The sequence below is a fragment of the Hydractinia symbiolongicarpus genome, chromosome 3 (assembly GCF_029227915.1).
Source record: "Hydractinia symbiolongicarpus strain clone_291-10 chromosome 3, HSymV2.1, whole genome shotgun sequence".
In the NCBI taxonomy this organism is placed as follows: domain Eukaryota; kingdom Metazoa; phylum Cnidaria; class Hydrozoa; order Anthoathecata; family Hydractiniidae; genus Hydractinia; species Hydractinia symbiolongicarpus.
Window position 1 is genome coordinate 30,552,518 of NC_079877.1, and position 24,202 is coordinate 30,576,719.

Genomic DNA, 24,202 nt, shown 5'->3' on the forward strand with positions numbered 1-24,202 from the left:
TAAGGCAAGAGCCCTAGGAACGAGGTTTGATGCTGTAGGAAAGAGCTCGCACTTTGTTTTGTGTCTACAGTCGAACGTGACACCTGGGATTTTTTTACATCTCTGAAAATGTCCGAAGCGTACAACCTACTTTAGGAAATCGCATATCTGTCAGAAAGAATGCCGCGAAGAATTCATAAAAATCCTCATCCGCATATTCATTTGTTTAGCTTCGTTCCCAGGGATTTTTCCCCTTCTCTAATGAAAGGCAAAAATCTCTGGGAACGGTGATGTAGTTACGAGTGTACTAATTGTAAATATTTCTGTTGGCTGTTTAACAAAAACAAATATTTACTTATTAAAGAAAAAAGCGAATTGGCTGTCCCCAAACACTCATTGTCTCTTCGTACGAGAAAGGGCTCCTGATCCATACTCAAGCAAATCATGGCATAAAAGAGCTCTGGGGAGGACAACACAGCCACATTGCGAAAGGACCCCCTGGAATGTGGTTGAGCATTCTGAAGTAAACTTTTTTTTTTTAGGAAAAAAAAATTGTTCGTAAAAAACAAGCGAAACTTTGAGGTAGAATTATATCTTATAAAGAATAAAATTACGTACATATATACAAAAATTATAAAGAACAATTTAAAACTTTCCAATGTGTTACTATTTCCATCGATTTTGGTCTAAAAAATGAAACTAATGTGGCCGCACTTTCTATGTTTAAATACTACATATAAAGAAAATGTTGCTTTAGTTCACTTTCAAAAAGATCAACAGACAGACGACAGGAAATTGCATAAGTTAATTCGTAGAACCTGGAAATCAAGTGTTAGATAACATCAAACATTTTAAGCATCCATTGTACAGGAAAAACAGATAAAATAAAAAATAATGAATATATTAGTTTTATACTACATATTGTAATTTATTGCAAAGGAAAAAAGGCATAATATATATTGAAAACTCAAAACAGTTTTTTACTGAGCAATACATAAACACACTGAAAATCTATACTGCTGACGTCATTTGCTTCGAAAATCTCAAAAAAGACACGTGGAGAATATTGCAGTTTCTAGGAATGAAAACTCATCGAACTACATTATTTTTCACATTACATTATTAACGAAATTTAATTCAAATATTTTCGACATTTTTTCGCGCCACAATAACACAACAACTTGTCTTCTTCTTGTTGAAACTTATAGTCATAAGTCAACTCCTCACCAGCTATAATCCTAAAATGTCAATATCATAGTTTAACTTTCGCAGGACGCAAATTAGCGTCGCAGCAAGGACGAAATGCTGACATGCCACCTATTGACCATAATTTGTGACCAGTCAAATTTAATAGAGGCCCATATGAAAAAGAATTGAATTTTCCATTCGGCAGTGTTCGGGTTCATCCACATTCAGGTAACAGGTGCCATAGGTCAGGTTTAAATTCGAAAGAATATCGGCAAAAATAAATTCAAATTATGGGTTCTTCGGAAACGGTGTGATGTCTAAGGGTTAGACAGGAAATCTGAAACATTCTTAAGGTTTTCTTAAGGTTCCCATCGCACAACATGTTGAGTCACCCAGTGTATTTATAAGGTCTTAGTTTTTTCAGATTGCTGTAATAAAAAATCTCCGTATTTTATTTTTGCGATTAAGTGGCTGTACGAGAGAATGTGGAAGAGTGACAGAATTATGCTGAACTTTAATTTCACAAAATGTCAATTCAACATACCTTCGTAAAGCAAAGATGACTATTTTCTTGCATCCATCCACAGAAATAATCTTGGAAAAACAGTTGGGCTACAGTTGAAAATAAAAAAATAAAGCATAGAATGAAAACAAATAAGACGGAGGAGATCTACAACAAGGCGTAATCATTTTTTTTTAGAAAATTCTTTCAGTGAATATTACCGCACAAAAGGCTTTTCAACAGTTCAACACCGCGCAATTTTACCAGATGTACAATTTCTCATACCTCGCATGAATGATTAATAAACCTAGCAGCATTTCCTTTCATTGTTGCATCAACCACATCCATGTCGTCGATACGAAACATGTAGCAGCCATATCCCTATTCAAGAACGATTATAAAACGTTAGCACATAGTTGGTTAAAATCGGAAAACAACACACTTCATTCTTTGCTATTATGATGCGAAACAAAGTTGTTACAGTAAAATCGAAAAACACAGCAGAAACGCTATTTCATTCGAACGTAAAATGAACTTCAGAGCTTTCCTGAACCATTGAGAAAAACGATATTTTGCACTATGACGCGAACGATTATGAATTTAAAATTACTTATTACATTGCGTACACATTAAGTTCACTGGATACCTTTTGTTCGTAATACTCTTCCCTTCTGTCAGTTAGCACTGCACGTATTTTTTCACCACTGTATTCAACGATCATATCACCAGCTTCCAAGGATTTTTTACAAAATAAACCACGTCCCTGGATACCAGATCTGATGAAAAAGAAAAAAACAATTAAAAGCCACTCAGGTTACACTTTTCTAGTCAAAATTTAAAGCAATTGGAATTTTTAGGAAATAGATTTAACAAGAATACTTTTACCTTATCGGACAAAAGTGACTAAATTTTTTGGAGGTGACTAAAATTATATCCAATTAAAATTTTGTCCGACTAAGTTTTGTCCGATAACGTATGTTGCATTTCGCGTTAATTATAGAGAAGGTAGGCAAAATTGGTAGTAAGTAAGCAAGACAGTAAGTTTTTGTAGAATGCCATTTGTCAATAGTGTGGTGGTTACGTTACGTGAAAATACAAAAATATAGCTAACAAAAGCAAAAATATAATTCGTGAAGTGCAATAAGAAATTTCAATAAGAAAACAAATATAGCCTAAATAAAAAATAAATTTAGAATTGCTTTCCAGTTTTTTTCTCTTCTTGGAACTTTGGAACTTTCAGAAGTACATATTTTATTTCCAAGATTTCCAGAAGTAGTGGCCACCCTAAGCTAACTCCTGTTCAACAATATGAAGAGCTCTGGCAAAAATTGAAGGTCTACTAACCTGAAGACACCAACGTGATCTTTAGATGTGTTCTTTAGTAACCGATACTTCATCGCAACAGGTAGCTCCTGTGCCCCACCCAAAATCTCGTCGTCAGGAACGTCATCACACTGTTTAGGTGGAATTCGATAGGGTGAGGCTAACCATGCAAACATGTCATTATCGCCATTTCTATAAGCAAATTAAAAGTTATGTGGTCGACATGTGACATAAATGAAGTTTTATTAAAAAATCACACCACCACGTGTGTCCGATTACTAGGAATTTCCGTGGAACACAAGAAATCCAACAAAAACAATTGTAAATACACTTACTTCACAACAACTTCTGCGCGTGCGCAACCATGTGGGTTTACAGGTAAGTCCTACAAATAAAAAACATGGATTACATGCATTGGGCGGTTGTGTGCTTTCAAATATCTTTTCTTCGTTTAAATATCACGTAGAATAACAGCAGACAAGATAACAGTAAAATTGTTGAGAGGTTTATTTTTTGTAAAAAAATCAGTTGATAAAGAAATACTGATGTAACGCTTTTCACTATACTTACACTGACATGCAAAACAATGGTATCAGGGTTGCCACAGTCAAATTTAAGATGAGGACTGTTGATTTAAGTACATTGCTCCAAAAAAATGAGAATATTTAAATTTTACAGGTTAAGAGTGCGAGAGATTTATGTTTATGTTGAAACACTACGCATGTCGCAATGTGTTTATAACTTATTTAGACAATTTAGAACTATAATATTGAGCATTACACTTCAAATATTCAAAACCACACTTTAAATCGAAAACATAATGTTACTCCTCTTTTACTTCTCTTCAGGTTTCAGATATAATAAACATCAATAATAAACATATACGTATACATATAAATTCATATCTCATTCTACATACTTGGTCATCTTCAGTGACACAGGGTAGATGATGTTGGAATTTATAATTTCTGCATTTATGACCACCAGGTAGTTGCTCCACCAAATAACATACAAATTCTTTTGATAATCCAATGAAGTCGTATGCATCGTTTACTATAAAGTAATAAATAAGCAAATAAATAAATAATATTTAGAGAACAGTCCGTATTAAATGCCTTCTCAACTTTCCTAAAATAAAAAACTCGTATGGACAACATTATTTTAAAACTTTACTCTACTTAGCTGTTTAACTGTTTAACTGGAACTCATTTTATAGCAAAAAAACTTAACTACGCTCATGACTGCTACGTACGGAAATGACTCGTACGAAAACGGTAACGTAAACAGGTGCAAACAGAATATTATTTTTCATTCTCATATTTCACGTAAAGTCTCGTCGATAATCCACTGTGCTTTAATTTTTCAAATGTTGTGACTGGCTCGTCTTTAACTTGTCAGACCGTCTACTGTTTTGACATTAACAAAGCACCAAAAATGCCAATAAATCTCAACTAAGGGAGTGTGTATGAGGCGACCTGGTCTGATTAACGGAGGTAACTCGCCAAGACCATGGCTACTTCACTAAACATTAAACATGTTTATATGAGAAGCAAGCCAATTTTGTCGGGAAACCAGAAAGGGAGGATGAATTTTTGCCTGAAAAACACTTTACCGAGCTAGCCTAAGCGAGATGATTTTTATGCTAAAGTATTTTATCTCTTTTTGTTTTAGGGCAATATATTTTTGTTTCGCATTGTTTAATGTTTTTTTTGTTCAGAGCTGCCCAACTAAGACAGGTTATTTCACATAAAAAACTAGGTACAAACTAGACCGGCAAGTGAGCTAGCCCGCCGTCATATACCACCCCCACCCTTCACCCCTCTTAACAAAACAAATAATCTACTAACCATCAACTATGAAAGGTGGTAAGTTTATATCCATGCGTAGGTCGTTTATTTCCGTGATAAGTTGTTTCCAAATTTCTAAGGGGTTAAAAACAGTATATGAATGACAAAATTGCTACTAACAAGCTCTGTAAACTCTCAAATAGAACAACTACAACAAGAAAATAGATGGAATCAGCATACCTTCCAGAGAGGAACTCTCGCTAGCCCATCCATCATCATTTTTTAACACAAATTTAAGTGATGTTTGTGACTTCTCCAGTATCTCTTTTTCTTCTTTTGCTAGCAAAGTTTTTAAACATGCTGTGTAATCTCTCTTGTGCTTCTTGACTCGCTTTACTCTTCTTTCAGACTTGTTTACCTTCGATTGCTCACATGTGCTTATTTCCACTGTGTTGTAGACGAATTGATCAGCTCCTACATTCTCATTAAATGCACATACATCAAACTCCGTGTTCGCACAAGGTACATCTACTGATTCTTTTACTCGTTTTCTTTTACTCAACACAGGCCCACATGGCCGACTATGGACAGAGGTGTCAAAATCTAAACTTGGTGTTGGCAGTGTTCCAGATTTAGAAACTGAAACTGCGTTTTCGCAGTCCGTCGTGCTTTTTGAGCATTCTTCATTGGCCACTTTAATGCGCTTTCGATATTTTCGTTTAGGTTTTACAACAGGAGCCATAACCATCTGATGGGCAGTATGAATTAAGCTGTTCCATGAGACTGGGTCCAGTCCATTATTTATTTTTAAATCATTAGGTACAAGATTGGATTTTAGAATATGTGTGGGATTTTCGTACAATCGTTGCTTTGCATAATTTCCAACTATGTCGCTGTTTTGTGTAACATTTAAATTTCGAACATGCACATTGTTCCAATACTTTGTTTTGTTCATATCCAACGGCTGATATAGGTTACTGTTTTGGTTGATGTTCTCGAGTTTTGATATTGCACTGACGTGTGGTAACGACAATCCATGTATATTTGCGTTGCCATGAATTTTATTCTGAACTGCTGTAGCAATCATGGCATTTTGAATGGTATTGTCGTAGAGATGTTTTATGGATGTATTTAATGACGGAAGCTTAGGTATGGTGTTTGATGATGTACCTCTGAATGCATCTGCAGATGAAGCAGGCAATAAAATATCATCTTTAGTTACCATCTTTTCACCTGTGTTCTCTTTACTTTCTCGAATAATTTTCTGAATATCATTACTAGCTATACCAGCGTTAATCAACTCTGTCCACAAATGCTCTGGCAAGTACGCTGAATAACAAATCAAATCATCGCTTAATTTCTTTTCGGTTAGATTGACAACAGGAACTTGACTTGTCTTAGGTCTCACATTACCAACGACTTTGACTACATCAGGATGTTTTGTTAAATATTCTTTGAGTTGTCGAAACAATAACTCCCGTTTAAACTCTATCTCAGGATTTGCATGATTTGAAGTGGATGACTGTGTATTCTTTGAATGGTCAGAGGGCATTACATTCGTACCTTCTTTATCTTGATTTTCTGTCTTACTACTTAAATGATATTTACTTGCGGAACCAGTGTCCAACAGGCTTCCATTACTTGAATTTGAGGTCTTCTCACCAACAGACGTTTTGGGAAATGATAATTTTCCAGCAGACTGTAGTGCACTAACATGCCGAGACTTCAGATGAGAAAAATAATCATTAATTTCTTTTGCTAAGTCAGGATTTGACAAAGATTGCTCAGAAGTGGTATCGCTATAACCAATTTGATTTGATGTATCAGTTATTAACGGTGGTGGTGAGATGATGGTATCACATTTTGGTGGTAATGTATTCGCTACATCTCTTTTGATTACAATGGGTAGAGCTCCCGTAGAAGCAGATATAATATTTGGAGGATCATTGTTTGGCATTGTTGGCATCACATTACTTCTAACATGAAGCAACTGATTGGTTCTATCATCGCACCCCGAGACAGAGATTTGAGCATACCTTTGATGAATGACTCTTGGTTTCGCGAATTCCAGCGGGGTCACAACGTTCCCGATAATGGTCTTAGTATAAAGGTTATTTGTATTAATACATTGGACTATCCTCTGATGATTCGATGCGATTTCTTGTGGCAATGAAATAGTTAAAGCACTACCTACGTTGCTACGAGGTGTCACAGTCGCAAGAACTGGCGTCAAGCCATTAAATGTGTTTGTCATAGCTATCACCGGCAGAGTAGAGTATGTGGTAGACTGCTTTGGTGCAATATTTATCAGCTTTGAGGCATGTTGTAAGATATTTTCATTTAGCACTGTCTTTTTAGCTGGAGAATTTTGTTTCGTAGTCAATGCTTCCTTAAATGGATTAACCATTATTTTTGTTCCAATTCGGCTTCGATCAGTCATTTTTAACACAGTAATATCACCTTTTTGTTTCTTTGGGCTAAGCAATATATTCGGCATAATAAACTGCTGGCTTTTAACAACAGGATGTTTGACAGATACAATATTGATAGGAGACATTGTTTCATTTGATGAAAATTTATGTAATACAGACTTATCTACTGGTAAAATTGTTTTGTTTGAAACTGTCTGTAAAGTAGGTGATGCAACATGATGTATACTAGCTTGCGATTGCAACTTGATCAATGGATTTGAATTAGATGATACAATAGAAATAGATTTGCGGTTAGCTTTGTAGCTATCTGCAGAAAACATTTTTGGATGCGCATGAGCAGATGATGTAGTTAAAATAATCGTTTTATCTAATACTGTATTGGAAGAAAATTTATTAGAAATAACGGAAGCAGAGCTGGACATACCAACTAAGTTTTTTAATGACATCGAATTTGTACTGGCAACAGATGCTGAAGAAGTACGCATTGATGGGGTGGTGTTTAATGGAGATCTTGTGCTAACTGCAGATGTGGAGGCTACAGTCAAACCAAAAGGCTTGTGAGAAGGGCTTTTCATAGATTGAACAACGTCCATAAATTGATGAATTGTTGCTTCAGGACATATTTTTCCACTTGTCTTTGTAACGTTGTTTGGGTCAGTATTCGTGAAATCAATCATAACATCTGGATGCACACCACTTTCTTCTAGCAATGCACTTGATTGTTCAGGTTCTGCTGTTTTCACCTCCTTTGTTGAATCTTGATTTAATGGAATCTCATTTAATGGCTTCTCACAGTTTCGAATTTTATTTAATGATGCGGATATGAGTGATTTAAGTTTAACTTGTGATTCTGTTGTTTTCTTTACAATAATATTACAATCTGTCTGGCGTGAATGTATTTCTTTCGAATTGGAAGTTACCTTTTCCACTTTTTTCAAGTTATATACCTTTTCTCCTATTCTTGTCTTATTATGAGTTGAATAAAAATTGTGGTCACTGCTCAAAACTTTGTTTTTAACAGATAATTTATGCTTTGATAAAAATTCTTCATGACTCAAGTATACATATTTTCGTAAAGCATTGCATTTTTCACAGGATTCTTTAAAACCAATCTTTCTCTTTACTCCCTTTTTTTGACCTGGCAAGGTGCCATGTTGGTTGCATTGACAGGTGTTTTCTTGAGTCAATTTTGTCCATTCCACCTTGTCATGACAATACGTAACACTCTCTTCCACAATTTCAGTTTCATTTTTTTTCTCAAGTTCTTCTTTTTCTTCAATTTGGTTCAAAACATCTATTTCACAAATATAGTTGCATCGCTGTAGTGGATCTTGCGTGCTCCAAAACAGACGTTTACCTCTATGAAATAAAAAGCGTTAATTTTCTTTTTCATTGCATAGATTGTTACACAACCTAATAAGTTAGCTCATTAGAAAATACTTAGAGAAAAAAAATGGTCAAAAATTAAAAAAATGTCTTTGCATGTTTTACTGGAAAAACCTCATCCACATACACAAAATTGTCATTTTCTTGGTCTTTTTTTCTTCATGAATGTTATAGCAATGTCAAATTTGGCATTTTTTAACAAAAACGCACCAAGTACAGGCGATCATACAAAACATAAATTTTACACACTCAAATTTTCAGTAACCTAAACAAAACTAGGCTTTCAATTAAATTTCGAATTTAATGAAAACTTATAATAAAATTTATTAATCCAGGGCTATCAATAAGGGGAAAGACTTGCCCAATTCTGAGAAATGAGAAACTAGCTGAGCCATTAATTGCTCCCCCAATTCCAAAAAACGTTTTTCTGGCTGATCAATATCAATTCATCTCACATGGAAATCAATGTTCTCCTTCTTATTATTTACAGTAAGAAAGAACCAAAATTTGTAAAAAAAGATAAAATAAAATAGATAAAACAGACTTTGTGATATAATATGTGTTTATAAACTTATTCTATTTATTCAAATTGCTCGCCCAGTCTAAATTATTGTATCTTGGGGGAGTGATTTATTGCTTGGGTGTTATTTTCTTATTGATTGGCTTGTAATCTATAACCTAATTACCTATAGCCAACAGGAGCAAGCAATTTTTTGATGTCTGATTTGTCATTTAGTGAACCAAGTGATTGAAGAGAAAATGCACCACAGAAAAGTCGAATAAAATTTGGATTTAATCCTCGTTGAACTCTCTTTAAGGATTTAAATCTTGCAAGGTCTACCAATACTCTTCGAGATACAGCCAACTCCTTTTCAGATAGTATCAACTATAAAAAAAGTACCAAACTACTTTTTATTTCACACCCAATTTATCACTCTCCAGTCATCATTACATGTTGAAAGAGACAGATAAAAAATTAAACTTAATAAAATCCTAAAACACTATAATAAATTAACTCGTACTGGTTTTTCTAACAAAATCGTTAATACTTGTGAAGAATAAACTTTACATAAAATTATGAAAAAAACTTCTTCTGGAATTTTTATGATGCATGACTATCTGAATCACAACCAAACAACTTTTGCCCCAAGCCAATTTTATTACGAAACACAAAACTTGCTTTGCACTTAACAGAAGAAACTCTCTGCTTACATTCACATTTGCTTTCGATGCATGCAGCTGACAAAATATCTTTTTGTCATCCTGGAATATCACATCACTCTTTCTAAACAAACAAATTCAACTCATGAACAACAATTTCAGACAACGAAACTAAATTTCAGGCAAAATCATGTTATATTTTTTAACACACTTACATGGCGCATATAAAATGGTAACTTTTGGAACATTTTAGATGACAGCAGCCAATAGATGCTCCCCATTGGTCACAATACTCACATTTCTAAAGTGAAAAAGTAAATGAGAAAAGCAAAAAGTATTTAAATACAAAAATAAACAAACAATAAGTTTACAAACTGCTTAAAGCGATGCATAAATAAAGTTTACCAGTTTATTTCCTCTTTTTAGAGCATCGTTAACCTGTTTAAGTCTGCCATCTTCATCTTCGTACACCTCTGCTGACCATAGTGCACAATTAATATGCACCCACTCATTCATGCCACAATATAATAGTCGACCAGCTCCATACTCACTACCGTCACCACATGTTGCACAAAACAAACATCGCCGGTTATCCTAATGTAAAAAAATAAAGTAATGCATTTAACCCTAAAACAAACAAAAATAACATTAATGAGAAATTAATTAAGTGAACATACTTCAGTTTTCTGGACATTTTTAATATCAATCATGTCTTTGCAAGATTTCTTTTGCAATGAAACATAAATATGGTCATGAATCAAAGATTTTTCTTGTCCATTGAATTTAATTTCAACTTTAGTAATACTGTCAGCTATGCTATAAAAATAGACACCAATCAAAATATCAAACCAAGACGTTACCAAGAGTGAAGTGGAGTGACAGAGATTAAATCATAAATAATGCAAAGCAATACTTACTCGCTTTTAGTCGGGGAAGAAGTCACTTTTGTTTCTGAAATGTCAGATGAACTATTTGAAGAAAACCATGGAAAAATTGTCTTGATTCCCTAAAAACAAATAATGCATAACAAATTGCTATAAGAGGTAATAAACAATGAATTTATATGTTTATTAACGTATTTATACGTTTTGATCAATTGATTGCAACTCTTCCAGAACATTACTTATTGTCACATTACATTATTGTACATGCTTAGCAATAATAAAAGGCAAGCAAAAATAGCAAACTTGGTGTAAAATAATACCTACCTTTTCAAAATTGCTGAGTAACGCAACTCCATCAGGGAATATTCCCATGCTTACATCACACACAGATGACTCCTTTATGTTTCTACAAAGCTGTTTAAGTGCTTCAAACATGAGAATATAAAACTCATTAATACATGTATATTCATGGTTTTGTAACGTATTAAACAAAATGTCAAAAGTTTGAAGACATGAACAGATGCCTTGATTATCTGATAATCCTCGTTTTAACATTTTGTAGTCTCTATGTGATACCAAATCATAATAAATCTAAAAAAAAATTGAAACTGAAAATTCCAAATTTGCTAACTTGAATGATTTATAGGATATTGCAATTTTATTTTATTCTTTTTGTTTATTTTTTTTTTTTTTTATTCACCAAGCTTAAGAAATAATTGTCAAGAGTAATAAGATATGTCAACTTAGTTCAAGATGAAACACGGACAAATTGCAGTAATTTTAATTTTAAGTTGAGTGGCTCCACTGACACAACTAAAGGAAACAAATTTAAACCAATCTTATTCTGGTAGTCATAGTGAAAAAAGCACAGAACAGAAATAGACTTTGCTTTGGCCATTTCAGTGCAAACAAGTTAAAGTACAGATTTTAAAACTTAATAAATCAATTACCTTGAGAAAACCATTATGCATTTCTACTTTGACTTCCTTGTACCATGCTGAATGACTTTTATCGTGTCCAGTACATAATTTACAAACATAAGGAATGTTTTCAGGAAGTTCAGCTAATATCTCATAGTCATCCACATTAATACCTTCGCATTCCATATGTATCCATTTTTCACATTTAGAACAAAACATCATTTTCAATGAGTCATCGTCCTCATTATAAATTTTTTCACACACAGGACAATAATTTGAACGCTTCCAGTTGTATCCGCAGTCTTCACACATGGAGAAATTGTAAGTCCATTTTGAAGTCCTTTGCTATAAAGTTTTTAAACAGATAATTAATATTAATTGTAGTAGACTAAATTTGTACATAAAATTACAGAGAGAACAAAAAGTAGGAACTTACCTTTCCTGCTGTTCGGCGGTTACATTTGATGCATTTTACACACTTTCCACACACCTGAAATTATTACAGATTTTTAAGTTGCTTGTAAATCTTATTTTACTTTACTTTTCTTTTTTAAAAAAAAAAGAAAGAATTTTGAAACAAAAATGTGACCAAAATTATTGTTCTGCAGTACTTTAAGGAACACTCATGACAAATTAATAAAGATATTAAATCAAAAACAACCAATGCATAAGGCACTGGTAACAACCTTAAAAATATGTTGAAGTGACGTTTCTTTTGAGGAGCTTGTTTTACCCCCTGCTTTATTATGAACAGCAGCAGCCATGGGCGTCAAGTAAACAACACGAAGGATATCTTACCCAAGTTTCTTCAACTCCTTCAGTGTCTTTCTGATAATATGGTCCTAGACATTCTGCATGGTAACAATCATGGCATTTGTCACACATCAGTAAGTTTTCTTTCAGTCCACACACAACGCAACGTTTGCAGCGGTCACAACACCAGTTGACTTTGCTGACAGGTTCAACATCCAAACAATACAAATGAAAAGATTCACAACAATATGTGCAAATCAACATCTAAAGACACGCAACGGCAAATGTCAAAATACAGAGTATACAAAACTAATGCAGCAAAACTTGTGAAAGCAAGTTAAAGTTGTAAAAACGCCCGTAAAGGTTTTAATTTTGAGCTCAATAGGAATAATCCCCACCCTGTAAAGAGCAGATTTACAAAAATTAAATATTTTTAGTGCCTTAGACATTTATGGACATGTGTGTGTGCATTTAAAAAAGAAAAGAATAAAGATTCAGATCGAAATGTATGTCTGAAATATGTAAAGGCAAATTATATAAACAAAATAATCTAGAAATAAAAAAATTATAAAATTTTGGAGTTTTAAAATAGTATTTATATAAGCTTTTAACACAGCTTTTATACTTCTCCACACTTTTTCCTCACCTTTTCTTCCCCAGCACTTCCACATAAGAAACACAAATTCCTCAAACTTATTTCTCCAGAATCAATAGTGCATAAATGGTGACCGGCTATCCATGCAGCATCCTCGTTAGTATCGTGAGGCCATGGTAATTTGACAACAGTTTCAGGACCACAAGGTAATAAAGGCAATGAATTTAGACGATCAGGAGAGGATTTCTGCTTCATGAGTTCATTCATTGTGCTTCTAAGTTTGGGCTTAATAGGAGACATTCCAGTAAAAACATCTGAACCTGCAGAAGTATTTAAATTTTTCTTTTTCTTTTGAAGCACTTTGAATTCAACTTGGGCATGGTCCTCGGTAGCATCATTACTATCTTTGATATGATGCAGTGCGTCCGACACAAAACTTACTTCAACCTTTTCTGAGGCTTCGTCACATTTAGAAAGATAGTCATCTTTTCTACTACCTTCACTCGGTCCTATAAATAAACATGTAATACACAAGGAAATTGTTATTTCCACTGTTATTCAACCACTTTTATCATCAACACTAAAAAATATCTAATTTGTGACACAGTAGTTTTAAAATCAAAAAATGGAATCAAGCACCTATGCTAAGAATGTATGAATATGAAACCAAGACAACGTTGATGCACAGATATTCAGTTTACTGCACTTATCCTTATGGTCATTTTTTTAAAAAAACTTGATTGAAATCGGAAAAACATGTTGGCAACAAAAATTGAAAGTATTGACAATGCTCCAGACAGCTCACAGTGAAATCATATCTAACAACTATGTAACATTTTGTAAAGAAACAACAAAGCAACCTTTCTCTTTGTGTTTAATTTTTTTTGTAGGCTTTCCCTTCATGAGTTTTTTCATCTTGACTTTGATGACTGGTCCTATGATAGGTTTACTACATCTTCTTGTCCTAAAAGTATTGATCAACAATTTGATTGACCACACAATACACATGGCAGGGTGCAAAAGATTAGGCAAAGAAGCATTGCTCTTCACATCTTTGAAGAAAATAATAACCTGTTTGTGATCATGTTTAAAAATGTTTGCTCTTTAGGGATCTCTACACTTTCACAATTTTAAAATGATTCACAATTGTCATGTGAAAAGATGTGAAGGTGAAAAACACTTAAATTTTGGAAATTTAATTTCTGGACATATTTTTTCATTTAATATAGCATTTCCTCTAATAAGAATAAAAATTCTCAGGAGGTGCTTACTACAGGGGTCGCTCATTAGAAGGAGGGCACTTTGAAAATTTTTAAAAAATTTTATTAGAAAAAATGAAAACAGCGTCCACCACTAAAAAAGTGTTTTCTTCTAATAAACACTAGATTTCTACTTCATCATTATCATTTTTGCCAATAACACTGGTCACCAATTAGACATCAACTTCCTATTGTTATTTTTTGCACACCTTGCTTTGTTTGGATATCCATACAAAAAAGGAAATGCCTCTGCAAGTAGTATATACATTCCTATAGACATCATTTAATATAAAATGAACTATTTAAGAAACAAATATTCTCTGTTCATGTGAAACTAATTGAACAATGATCACTTTTGCATCACCTCCTATCCAAGACAGTAATTGACTTTTAAAAAATTAACAACTATAACACCAGCCAGGTAAACATTGAACAGGTACAAATTGTGTAAATGCAATAAAAACACACTCACCAGCAAGGAAGAAGTCTAATTGAATGACCCTTAGGATTTCTAAAATAAATACAACAGAAATTATTTCACTGCCCATATAAAGTATATCTCCTCCTCCTCCCTCCTCCCTCCCAATACACTTCTTCTTTTCAAGGGTGATGATTTTTCTCCAAGAGTTAGTTTGTGGCTGCAAGATTTTAGCTACGAATGTGGGAAAGGGATTTAAATAAGTGACAGGGAGGTAGCATTAAAAAAAAGGATTTGTATTTTTGTTGTATTATAAAGAAAAAAGTGGTATATAATTCACTTTTTCTTGAGTCATATTAATCAATGAAACAGTTTAAGAGAATAAAAAGTGTTTGTAGCTTCCAAAAAAAAACTAAATTACTAAATTAAAATCTGAGTCCTTCCTTAAAGTTTAAATAATTTACTTTTAATGCTTCCCCGCAGTAAAAAACAAGTTAGTTTCATAAGAAAGATTTCGAAAAGCTGTATACCAATCCCTGACCGATGTATTTCATAGGCTATAATATAATCACAAGTACTAAACAGTTGTTTTAAGAAGTCAATTAAAAAGGGTGTACAATATCAATAGAAACATCTCTTTCAAAGCACTTGTTTTAAAAAAAATTTTGAGTCACCTTTAAATATCATTCTTTCCCTGGTACATGTTTTTTAAACCTAAATTCTGGCAAGTCAAGCAAATGAAGAAATCGCAATGGGGTTAAAACTTTTGTAGTATTACCACCATCAAATTCAATGTTGCATTAAATGTGTGTTAGATGTACTTTTTGAAATTAAAAAAGTTACTTTAATTTTCATGTGCAAAATTGGGGAATTAGCCTGTTACTCGTGAATTTTGATACAAAACAATAACATTTTAATCAAGGGCTAGACACTAAACATACAGGTAAATAATCATAAGTTTTAATCCTTGTGAAAATTGATTTGCAAAATAAATTTCTGACATTGAAGTAAATATTTTTATCAAAAATTTAATGTTTAAAGTTTACTATATTCATTAAAGGCAAGGGACTGTCAAGAAATAAATAGTTTTTTTTTAATATTTTTTAAAAGTAATTTAAAGAAATCTGTAATAAATAATGGATGAGTTGTTACTTAAAGCACATCACTCATGCTGCTGTTTCTCACAGGACTTATAAAGATTCTCAATACACCCCATTCCCAGCCTTACTCATTCCCAGAAAAAAATATCTCAAAAATAAAAACAAACTACAAGTTACTGGTTGCATTTTGTGGGTGACAGAGAGCATGTCTTGTTTAGCTGTATAAATGATTTTGGATATTATATTTAAAGGTAAAAAGTTTTTTCAACATTATCAAGAAAGCTACTTGCTGATGACCACAACCCTATGTACTGAGACATATCTCTTTGTTTATGATCTGCTTCTTTTTAAAGGATAGTGAGGATCATTTCCAATAACACAAATACGCTACTTCAATATTGACAATGACACCAATGTATTATCCTGGAATGTGATAACATTTCTTGTGTTATTACTCCAGATTTTAAAACATAACACATAACTTATAATATTTTAGGTGACCGAAACCATTAAATTGCAATGAAATACGAAGACATTATTTACTACTACATAGCCCCATGCACTGGCTTGTTGATCACAATCTTTAATGCTTTAAACATTTATGTGATTATGAAATTGAGAGTAAATGGCAATTTGACTGTATCCAAAATATTTATTTTAAACTTGTCTTGCTCAGATCTGTCTGTTGGTATAATGATGATGCTTACGCGAGCTGTGGAGTTGCTGAACATGCGAGTGTATAGTAATCAAAACCAAGCATTACATGATATCAAATCATTCATGTTTAGGTGTCTTGTGCAAATCTCTGTGTTCTGCTCTATATTTAATCTGATTGCCTTAACAGTGGATCGCTATCTTGCTGCATGCCACCCACTTCAACACAGACTTTACACCAGAAGCATTGCTATTAAAATTAGCATTTCCACATGGTTTGCCTCAATCAGCATTATCCTTTCAATATACTTCATCCTATTGTTTAAATATCCAGCATACATGCAATATCTATCAATGCCGATATCTTTCTGTATCTATGCAGCACTTTTAATTTTTGTGTTCACTTATTATAAAATTTTTTCAGCAGTAAGAAAAAGCAAGATGGTTGTTCATATGGCACGAACAGAAAAAAAGATGACAAACAGCAAAAAGAAAACCCAAAGAGAGGAGATCACAGTGTTGAAAATTGCTATTATTAAAGTGGTCTTGTTTACTTTTTGTTGGTTACCATACTCTGTTGTTCTAGTGATCAAATTAACAGACAAATGTAAAAACTGGAAAAGCTGCAAAAAATTATCATATACAGCATTTTCTCTTGTCTTGTTAAATTGTTTACTTAATCCAATGATTTACATTTACCACATAAAAAAACAACTCAGAAAGAATATTGAAAAAATTCTGCCATGTTTTAAACACGGAACTAAACAATGTAAAAATATGGAAGTCATGTGCAGTAAAAGTAATCCAGGGACAATTGTTGCACAATGAAACAATTTTGTTATGATCCTAATGAACTTTACATATTTCGGATCAACAGAGTTAGTGAATGGACTAAACGAACTAATTAAAGGTGACAGTTATGTAGTACTTTATTTAAAAAAATATTAACTCAATGGTGGAAAATGAATTGCCAATATATTTTGAAAAAATTACAAATGAGCAAACTAGTTTTTTTTTTAGATGGATACACTTAGTCACAACCTGAATGCTACAAACTTTGAAGCTATTTCCCTACCTTTTGAATAATTTTTATGTACCTATCAGAAAAAAAATATATTCGTGTTTTACAAGCTAGCAGTTGACAGTATTTCATAGGGATATTTGTGAAATCTTCTTAGATATACTAACATATATAGCCAGGCCTATCAATAAGGGGAGAGCAATTGCTCTTGCACACGCAAAGAATTGCCCAATTCTGAGAAATAAGAAACTAGCTGAGCCATTAATTGTCTTTGTAATAAAATATGCGTTTATAAACTTATTCTATTTATTCAAATTGCTCGCCCAGTTTAAATTATTGAAGCCTTGGGGGAGCGATTTATTGCTCAGGTGTTATTTTCTTATTGATAGGCCTGTATACCATTATGTTTAAGAGAAGTCCTGCAGTGAAATTTTAAGAATACTGACTGACAATTGTAGAGTTATATATATATAATATCAATTTCCTTACCTGCAATGCTTACATTCACCACAATCAATTTCTTTGCGACAACTTTCGCATTCCTTGCAAAATGTGATTAATTCATTCTTCATATTAGCAAACTTTAAAACGCCATTCACTTTTACAGCTTTCATTCTTTTCGTATCAGGACAGGCATCGGTAAAGGAAAAACTTACTTTGTCTTTCTTCTGTGTAATTCTGTTTAAAGGTTTTTGTGTTTCTAATACACTTGTGTTATGGATTTTTTCTGAAACTTGTTTTTCTTTTTCGTGAATATTTTTATTATTAGATTCCTGCTTACGTGATAACCTCCTATCTGTTAGATTAGTATCAATATATGAATTCCAAAATGGCCATCCCCGTTCACGCTCTGCTAATATACTATTCAGTTCTGTTTTACTAACTTTTTGTTTTGATACATCACGATGCAAGCTTTCCTCAATCTTGTTAGTATGCTCTTTCGTAAATTCGTCACTTGTTGGTATTACTTCACAATTATTGTCTTTAACCCCACATTTGTCAGTATTCCAAGATTCGTTACTTGTCTGCATTATTTCAGAATGGTCTTTTATTTCATGTATTTCGTTTGGGTTGCAAGATGATTGTTGTAAATTTAAACTTTTACAGTTCCCTTCTTGATCTTCTAAAACAAGCGTTGCCCTTTCATATTGTGACAAAGACATTTCCTTTAACGGTGAAATATTTTTAATTTTGATTTTCTTTCTTGGTTGTGAAATGGGAGAACCAGAATCAGTAGCATACTTTATGCGAGCTTTTTTCTAAAAAAGAGAATTTTACAGATTTTAAAAGTTTTTTCTATTATCTAATGTATTTAGAATGAGTCAACACGTGTCTCAGACAGGACATCCAGATACATATACTTATTGGGAAAATCAAATTTGAACCTTTCAACTCCTTCTTTCCCCACCTATTTTGACAATTTCCCTAATTTGAAAAGCTATTTTTTGCTTGTACACAAATCCTTTAAACCTTAATTCTTTCCAACCATTTCACAAAAGCATGTAATGTATAGAAAATTATGTTAGTGTTCTCTGGACAATGGAAGAAATAGGTAAAAAAAACTTCCACAAAAAAATTTAGTATCGACAGGCCATTGATGACGTCTTGAAAATATAACCCTCCATTGTTGTTAACCTAATCAAGTCAATTTTCAAATTTATTCTCTCTGAAAACACAGTAACATAGGTAGAATGTACAACTAGTACTTTTATAAACATTCTGTATAAACATTCTGTATTTTAGGCAATTAATTGTAAAAAAGCAAATGTAAATTGTCCACTCCACTTTTTTATTCTTTTATGTTAAAAACTTTGAGATATCTTTCATTCTCAACATTAATGTTGGTCACTATAAAATACTGTACAATACAACTCAAATCTTAATTGTAAAACTTTTTAGAACATTTCAAAACTTATTAATTTGTAAGTTGCTTTATTCTGCACAAATCTGCAAGTTCCGAAAGCTTTTGTAGTCATAAAAAATGCAGAACAGCATTTGTGTTTACACATTGCAGTAAATTGGGAGCACACATGTTCAAATTTTGTTGTTTTCCTGGAGTAGCTTGTGTGGCGCCGTAGATTAGTGGTTATAGCTCTCGTACTCTGTGCGGGAGACCGGGGTTCGATTCCTCTTGACGGCGATTCAACATGGGCGAGTGAATGTTACCATAGCCCCGGGTTAACCCAAGCCATGTGAGGGAAATTGGGAAGATGGCACACTGTGTGGGCCGTTGGATGTTGCCGGGAGTTGTTTAGTAGAGCGCGGGCTCTAATTGGGTCTGCGTAGCTCAAAATGAGCATTAAATACTTTAGGACTCTCCATCTACGCCATGGCCCCTCCTGGAAATAATAGACAGGGTATATCCCTCGATATTTGTGAGGCTAGCCATGTAAAATATGCACATCTATCTATCTTCCAATGACTGTTACTCTCATAAAACAAACCTTCATGACTGGTGAAGCTTCAGATAAATGCAAATCTAAAAATAAATAATATATTAATACCATAAATATGAGCAAAAAATACTTTATAACCCAACATTATAAAGTAAGCTTAGCCAAATCATTTTGTTCACAGATTTAAAGACAAACACATATTAAAGAAAATGTAAACAATTAAAACAATGTAAACAATTAAAAAAAACAACATATGTTAACAACCTACCATTTGAGATCATTTCACATTTCATTTCACTTGAAGCAACTGTTGGCGGAGATAGGAGCATTTTGTATTTCCTTTTTAAGGCTGGTGTGTCATACACAAAATCATGATTTAGAGTTGACTTTTGTATTCGTTTTGGACGGGAACAATCTGAATATCTTATTGTCATCTTTAGTGAGTTAGAGGAAGGAGTAATTGCACCCTTCCTTAACTTAGTTTTGCATGCTTTGTTCAGCAAACTTTTGGCAGTTTTATTAGCACTAGATAGATTCTTGTGACTTTCTAATTGGACTATTTTACAAAATGGTTCTAAACTTGGCAGCGATTTTGGATTTTCAAATTTACATGGCAGCTTTGTTGCTTTGTTGGAATTGTTGTTAACTTTAAGAACTGTTTCTTCTTTATAACGAGAGTGTTTTCTATAATTCAAATATTTTTTCTTGTATGGGTTGTCTTCATTGGGTGATAAATAATCAGCATACATGCTTTTTCTCAGCTTTCTCGGAGAGTGTACACTTTTAGCTTCCATAAGTGGTTTACCATCATCGAAACCAATAAAGTTTTGTTCCTATAACCAAATTATAGATCAGATTAAGTATAATATAAGAGTTCTGAGGAAAGTAAAATGTTTATTAATATTTTCGATAAACTTATAACTAGTTAAAGGCACCTAATCACTCTTACTGCAAATAAAATAACATTACATTTTTTATCTATTTCAGTCCAGGAATATCCTGAAAATTTGAAGATCTAAAAGTTACTAGAACTAGAAATAACAATACTTAAATTTCTAGTGTTTCTTGATGTTATTTTCTAGTCGCCATATTCAACGATTTCCTTGATTCCTTATTCCTCAAACAAGTACCTCAAACAAGGAAAGAGTGCCCACATTGAGACTTTAGAGATAGTTAAAGAACTATGGAGATAAATAATTTTAAAGCGTACAAAGGGAATTACTAAAAAAATGTATATACAGAAAAAACTTTCTCAATAGGAAAACGAGCTGTTTAAACAAATAAGCACTAGCAAAAAGTAAGGCAAAAGCGAAGCAAGTTGTCTTCGAAAACAAATACAAGAGGTAGCTGGGTGTTACAAAGAAGCCTGATTTGAGAAAGTTAAAATGTTTAATTCATATAGAAAAGCACAGAAACTTTGATTGACTTATCATAGTCAGAACTTTTTTGGTATATTTATAAGAAGCATTACAATAAAAATGTAGCTACATATGTTTTCCCTTATTGATTAAATTTTTGGTCATATGACATGTATCCACCAAGCACATGGTTGATTTAGCAGTGTGTTATGATTATGTGAATCATGCAATTAATTGCAATGGCAGAGAGAGATCAGCGTGAGTTTGCTAATTCAGTTTGCCAGTTCAGTTATTATAAACATGTTCTGATCTTTAGTTTTCAATAATAAGATAATTTTTTTTATCTATATATATCTTTCACTTTTTACAATAAATTAGGGACCTTAAAAACATTTGCACACAAGGTGATTACACACCTTTAAGAATATGGTTTGAGGGAAAGCATGCCTTTTGCATAGTTTGAAAAAAAAATCCAAATTGGCCTATATTGGCTAACAGATATACAAATTTATCATCAGTTTTTTGCCACCATATAGGAAACGTAGGATGGCATTTATGACAACAGTACTGAATGCTGCTGTTTATTCCCATGGTTGAACATTTTATTTCTTACTGCTTAACAATTTCCTTTATTGGCTCCTTCTTTTTACCTATTTCTAAAAAAAACTAAAATTCTAGAAAATTATTAAAAACATAACAATAACTGTATTTTGTTTATCTAATACAAGAAAAGTGTTATGCAACAGGCACACAAAATATACTGTAATTTAAAGACGGACAACCCGTGGATTTTTTCCTGGGTTACCAACTAGTTATATTTATAATGGCCTAAATTTGCAAGAACTTTTTAGCAATCCAAATTAATAGTCACATTTGACTGATTAATTCAATTAGTTTCAGTTTATATAAATTCGGTCTAAATATTTATGGCTATCAATGTTCACTAGGTATAATGCATTTATTTCAGGCATTAGATGTACCGGGCCATTAGCAGCCAGTCACACATGAAGTTGTTTGATTAATTGCTAAAACTGTTAAATACTTTTAAAGAAAGTGATGTAGCGTTTTTCACATTTTAAGAGTAGCCTATATTTTTCAAATGGAAATGTACCAAACATCCATAAACTGATAATTACATTATCCTAATCAGATGAAATAAGATGGCTTTCTTTCACTCTAACTATATAGTTAAATTCAGCAGCAAGCTAATTCAGCTCTGGCATCAGCATGTCAAGAAAGAAGATGGGAAAGCTAGGTGAAGTAAACTTATTTTTAGTCCATTTCGTCACATGAAAGCATTTAAATTAATTCAAATAAAGCAGAAGGCATCAATCTACAATTTATATTTTATTAAAGCTGTAAAGAAGGTTTTCATGAGAAAAAAGGAAAAGATCTTTTCACCAAATTTCAGCATATTTTTTCCTGCCATACATTATACCAGAGCCAAGGAGCTACCGCTGAAAAGTAAACAAACAACATCACGCCGCACGCACGCACGCTACCTTTATTATAATACCCTTATACGTCTGTCTGTCTATCACACAAAATGGTAGCTAACCGCGGTATCGAGACACACAGAATGCGGTTAATAAAGGACAGGCAAAACCGTGGATTTATCCACGGGTTACCAAATATATATATGTATTGTTTGATGAAATATTTGAAAGGTTTAATCTTTAGTTGAACTTAGTATAAACTAAGGACACAGAATGATCATTATTATTAAGACCAATCCTTGCTCCAGCAGTGCCCTTGTTTGGTCATGAATACATTTGATTTTATTGATTTGAGTTTTATTTACTTGGCAAGGTAATTTGTGCACTTTCTTATCAAACTTTTCAGAATTTGTTTAAATTAAGCCTAGCTAGCTAGAATGCAAAAAGCAATTTTAATTTTGATGATCTGCTACTAAAAACATCACTAAGTAAACACTTTATTTAGAAAATTATACCTGGCTAGCTAGCTAGGTAGCTAATTAAAGAGTTTCTGTTTTATTTATTTTGTCAATTTATGGTGCAAAAGTAGTAAAAGCAGCCTACTGTGTATAAGAACGAAAACATTGATAAAACTGTGTATGCAACGGATGCACAGGTCAGGTGGCTAGAACTTTTATTTTTAAGGGACAAGTTATTTTACCTCATCAGAATCTCCAAACAGCTCCTGAAATTCCTTGTCTGACACAATAAAAGGTTTATTATCCAATTCACAATCCCCCTCTAGCGTCATTTTGTTGCTTTCCCTGCCGGAAGCGGACTGTTCTGCGCAATAATGGGGGTAAGATTTTGCATCAGGTGAGCTGCCAGGTATTTTCAATCGCGCCATTTTATGTTTAGAACTTTTTTTTCTTTCTACGCGTGCGCGCTTTCTTTCCCGCGCAGTAAACGAATAAATTATGACAGGAACACATAAATTACCGTGCATTTTCCGGTGCAAAAAAAAGTAACCCACCGTTCTCGAGTCACTTTTCCCCTCTTTTATTTTGTAAAAGCCACGCCAAATTTTCGCTCCCTACAACCCTACAAAATTTGATGTAAACGTACGTTTACATCACTCTTAACATTAGAAGGCTTTTTTATTTTCACTGCAAAATCTTAGCTGCACTTCTTGCGCCGTTGCGTCAAGTCTCTTTACGCACAGGTAGGACTGTGCTGCCATCCCTTTCCTAATGGATGGCAAAAATTATTAATGAGTAAAAAAGGCCCTAAAAATGTCTAAATGCCGAGTTTTTAATTTTGTCGGTTTATCTAAAAAAATGACATGAACTATATCTCAAAATATTTTTTTCTTTGAACAATGACAATGTTAATGGTAACAAAACAATGTTCTAAAAAACATAACATTCTTAAAAAATTTAGAAAAAAAACATCGCTCGATTTGTTTTAAAACCTCCTTCTCATTCCATATCAGAACATGGAAACACGTCGACTAAAAACGTTTGGTTTTCTCACAAGACTTTTAACAGCGACTTTTTAAACTATTTATGTTGTTCCAAAAGAAAACGTTGACAGAAGCAATACAAGGGGATCTCAGTTGAAACTATTTTAAAAAATCTAAAACCGAAGTTGTAATTCTGTTGAAAATTTACA

At 33.0% G+C, this 24,202-nt stretch overlaps 1 protein-coding gene across 1 annotated transcript; it reads right to left on the reverse strand.

Annotated features, from left to right (window-relative positions):
* Positions 1–555: 555 nt before the first annotated feature.
* LOC130636745 (uncharacterized) lies at positions 556–23,498 on the reverse strand. The gene is made up of 26 exons (XM_057446577.1): positions 23,253–23,498; positions 20,027–20,591; positions 19,807–19,841; positions 17,852–18,621; positions 14,642–14,680; positions 13,771–13,874; positions 12,962–13,419; positions 12,361–12,579; positions 11,999–12,052; positions 11,593–11,907; positions 10,967–11,233; positions 10,676–10,764; positions 10,436–10,574; positions 10,164–10,352; positions 9,974–10,059; positions 9,810–9,882; positions 9,284–9,483; positions 5,020–8,570; positions 4,840–4,914; positions 3,912–4,045; positions 3,328–3,377; positions 3,014–3,184; positions 2,316–2,445; positions 1,955–2,050; positions 1,712–1,779; positions 556–1,217 (listed from the first exon to the last, which is right to left on the reverse strand). The coding sequence occupies exons 1-26, from the start codon at positions 23,436–23,438 to the stop codon at positions 1,112–1,114; spliced, it is 8,169 nt and encodes a 2,722-aa protein (XP_057302560.1). The 5' UTR covers positions 23,439–23,498; the 3' UTR covers positions 556–1,111.
* Between the last annotated feature and the right edge of the window lie 704 nt (positions 23,499–24,202).

What these genes read in the sequence shown, in the direction of transcription:
- LOC130636745 (XM_057446577.1), bottom strand. Translation starts at nt 23,438, where the DNA reads ATGGCGCGATTGAAAATACCTGGCAGCTCACCTGATGCAAAATCTTAC. An exon ending in GGTGAATGTAAGCATTGCAG is followed by an intron (nt 14,681 to 17,851) that starts GTAAGGAAATTG and finishes TATTTATTTTAG; the next exon opens with AAATCCTAAGGGTCATTCAA. An exon ending in ACCGCCGAACAGCAGGAAAG is followed by an intron (nt 11,908 to 11,998) that starts GTAAGTTCCTAC and finishes AAAACTTTATAG; the next exon opens with CAAAGGACTTCAAAATGGAC.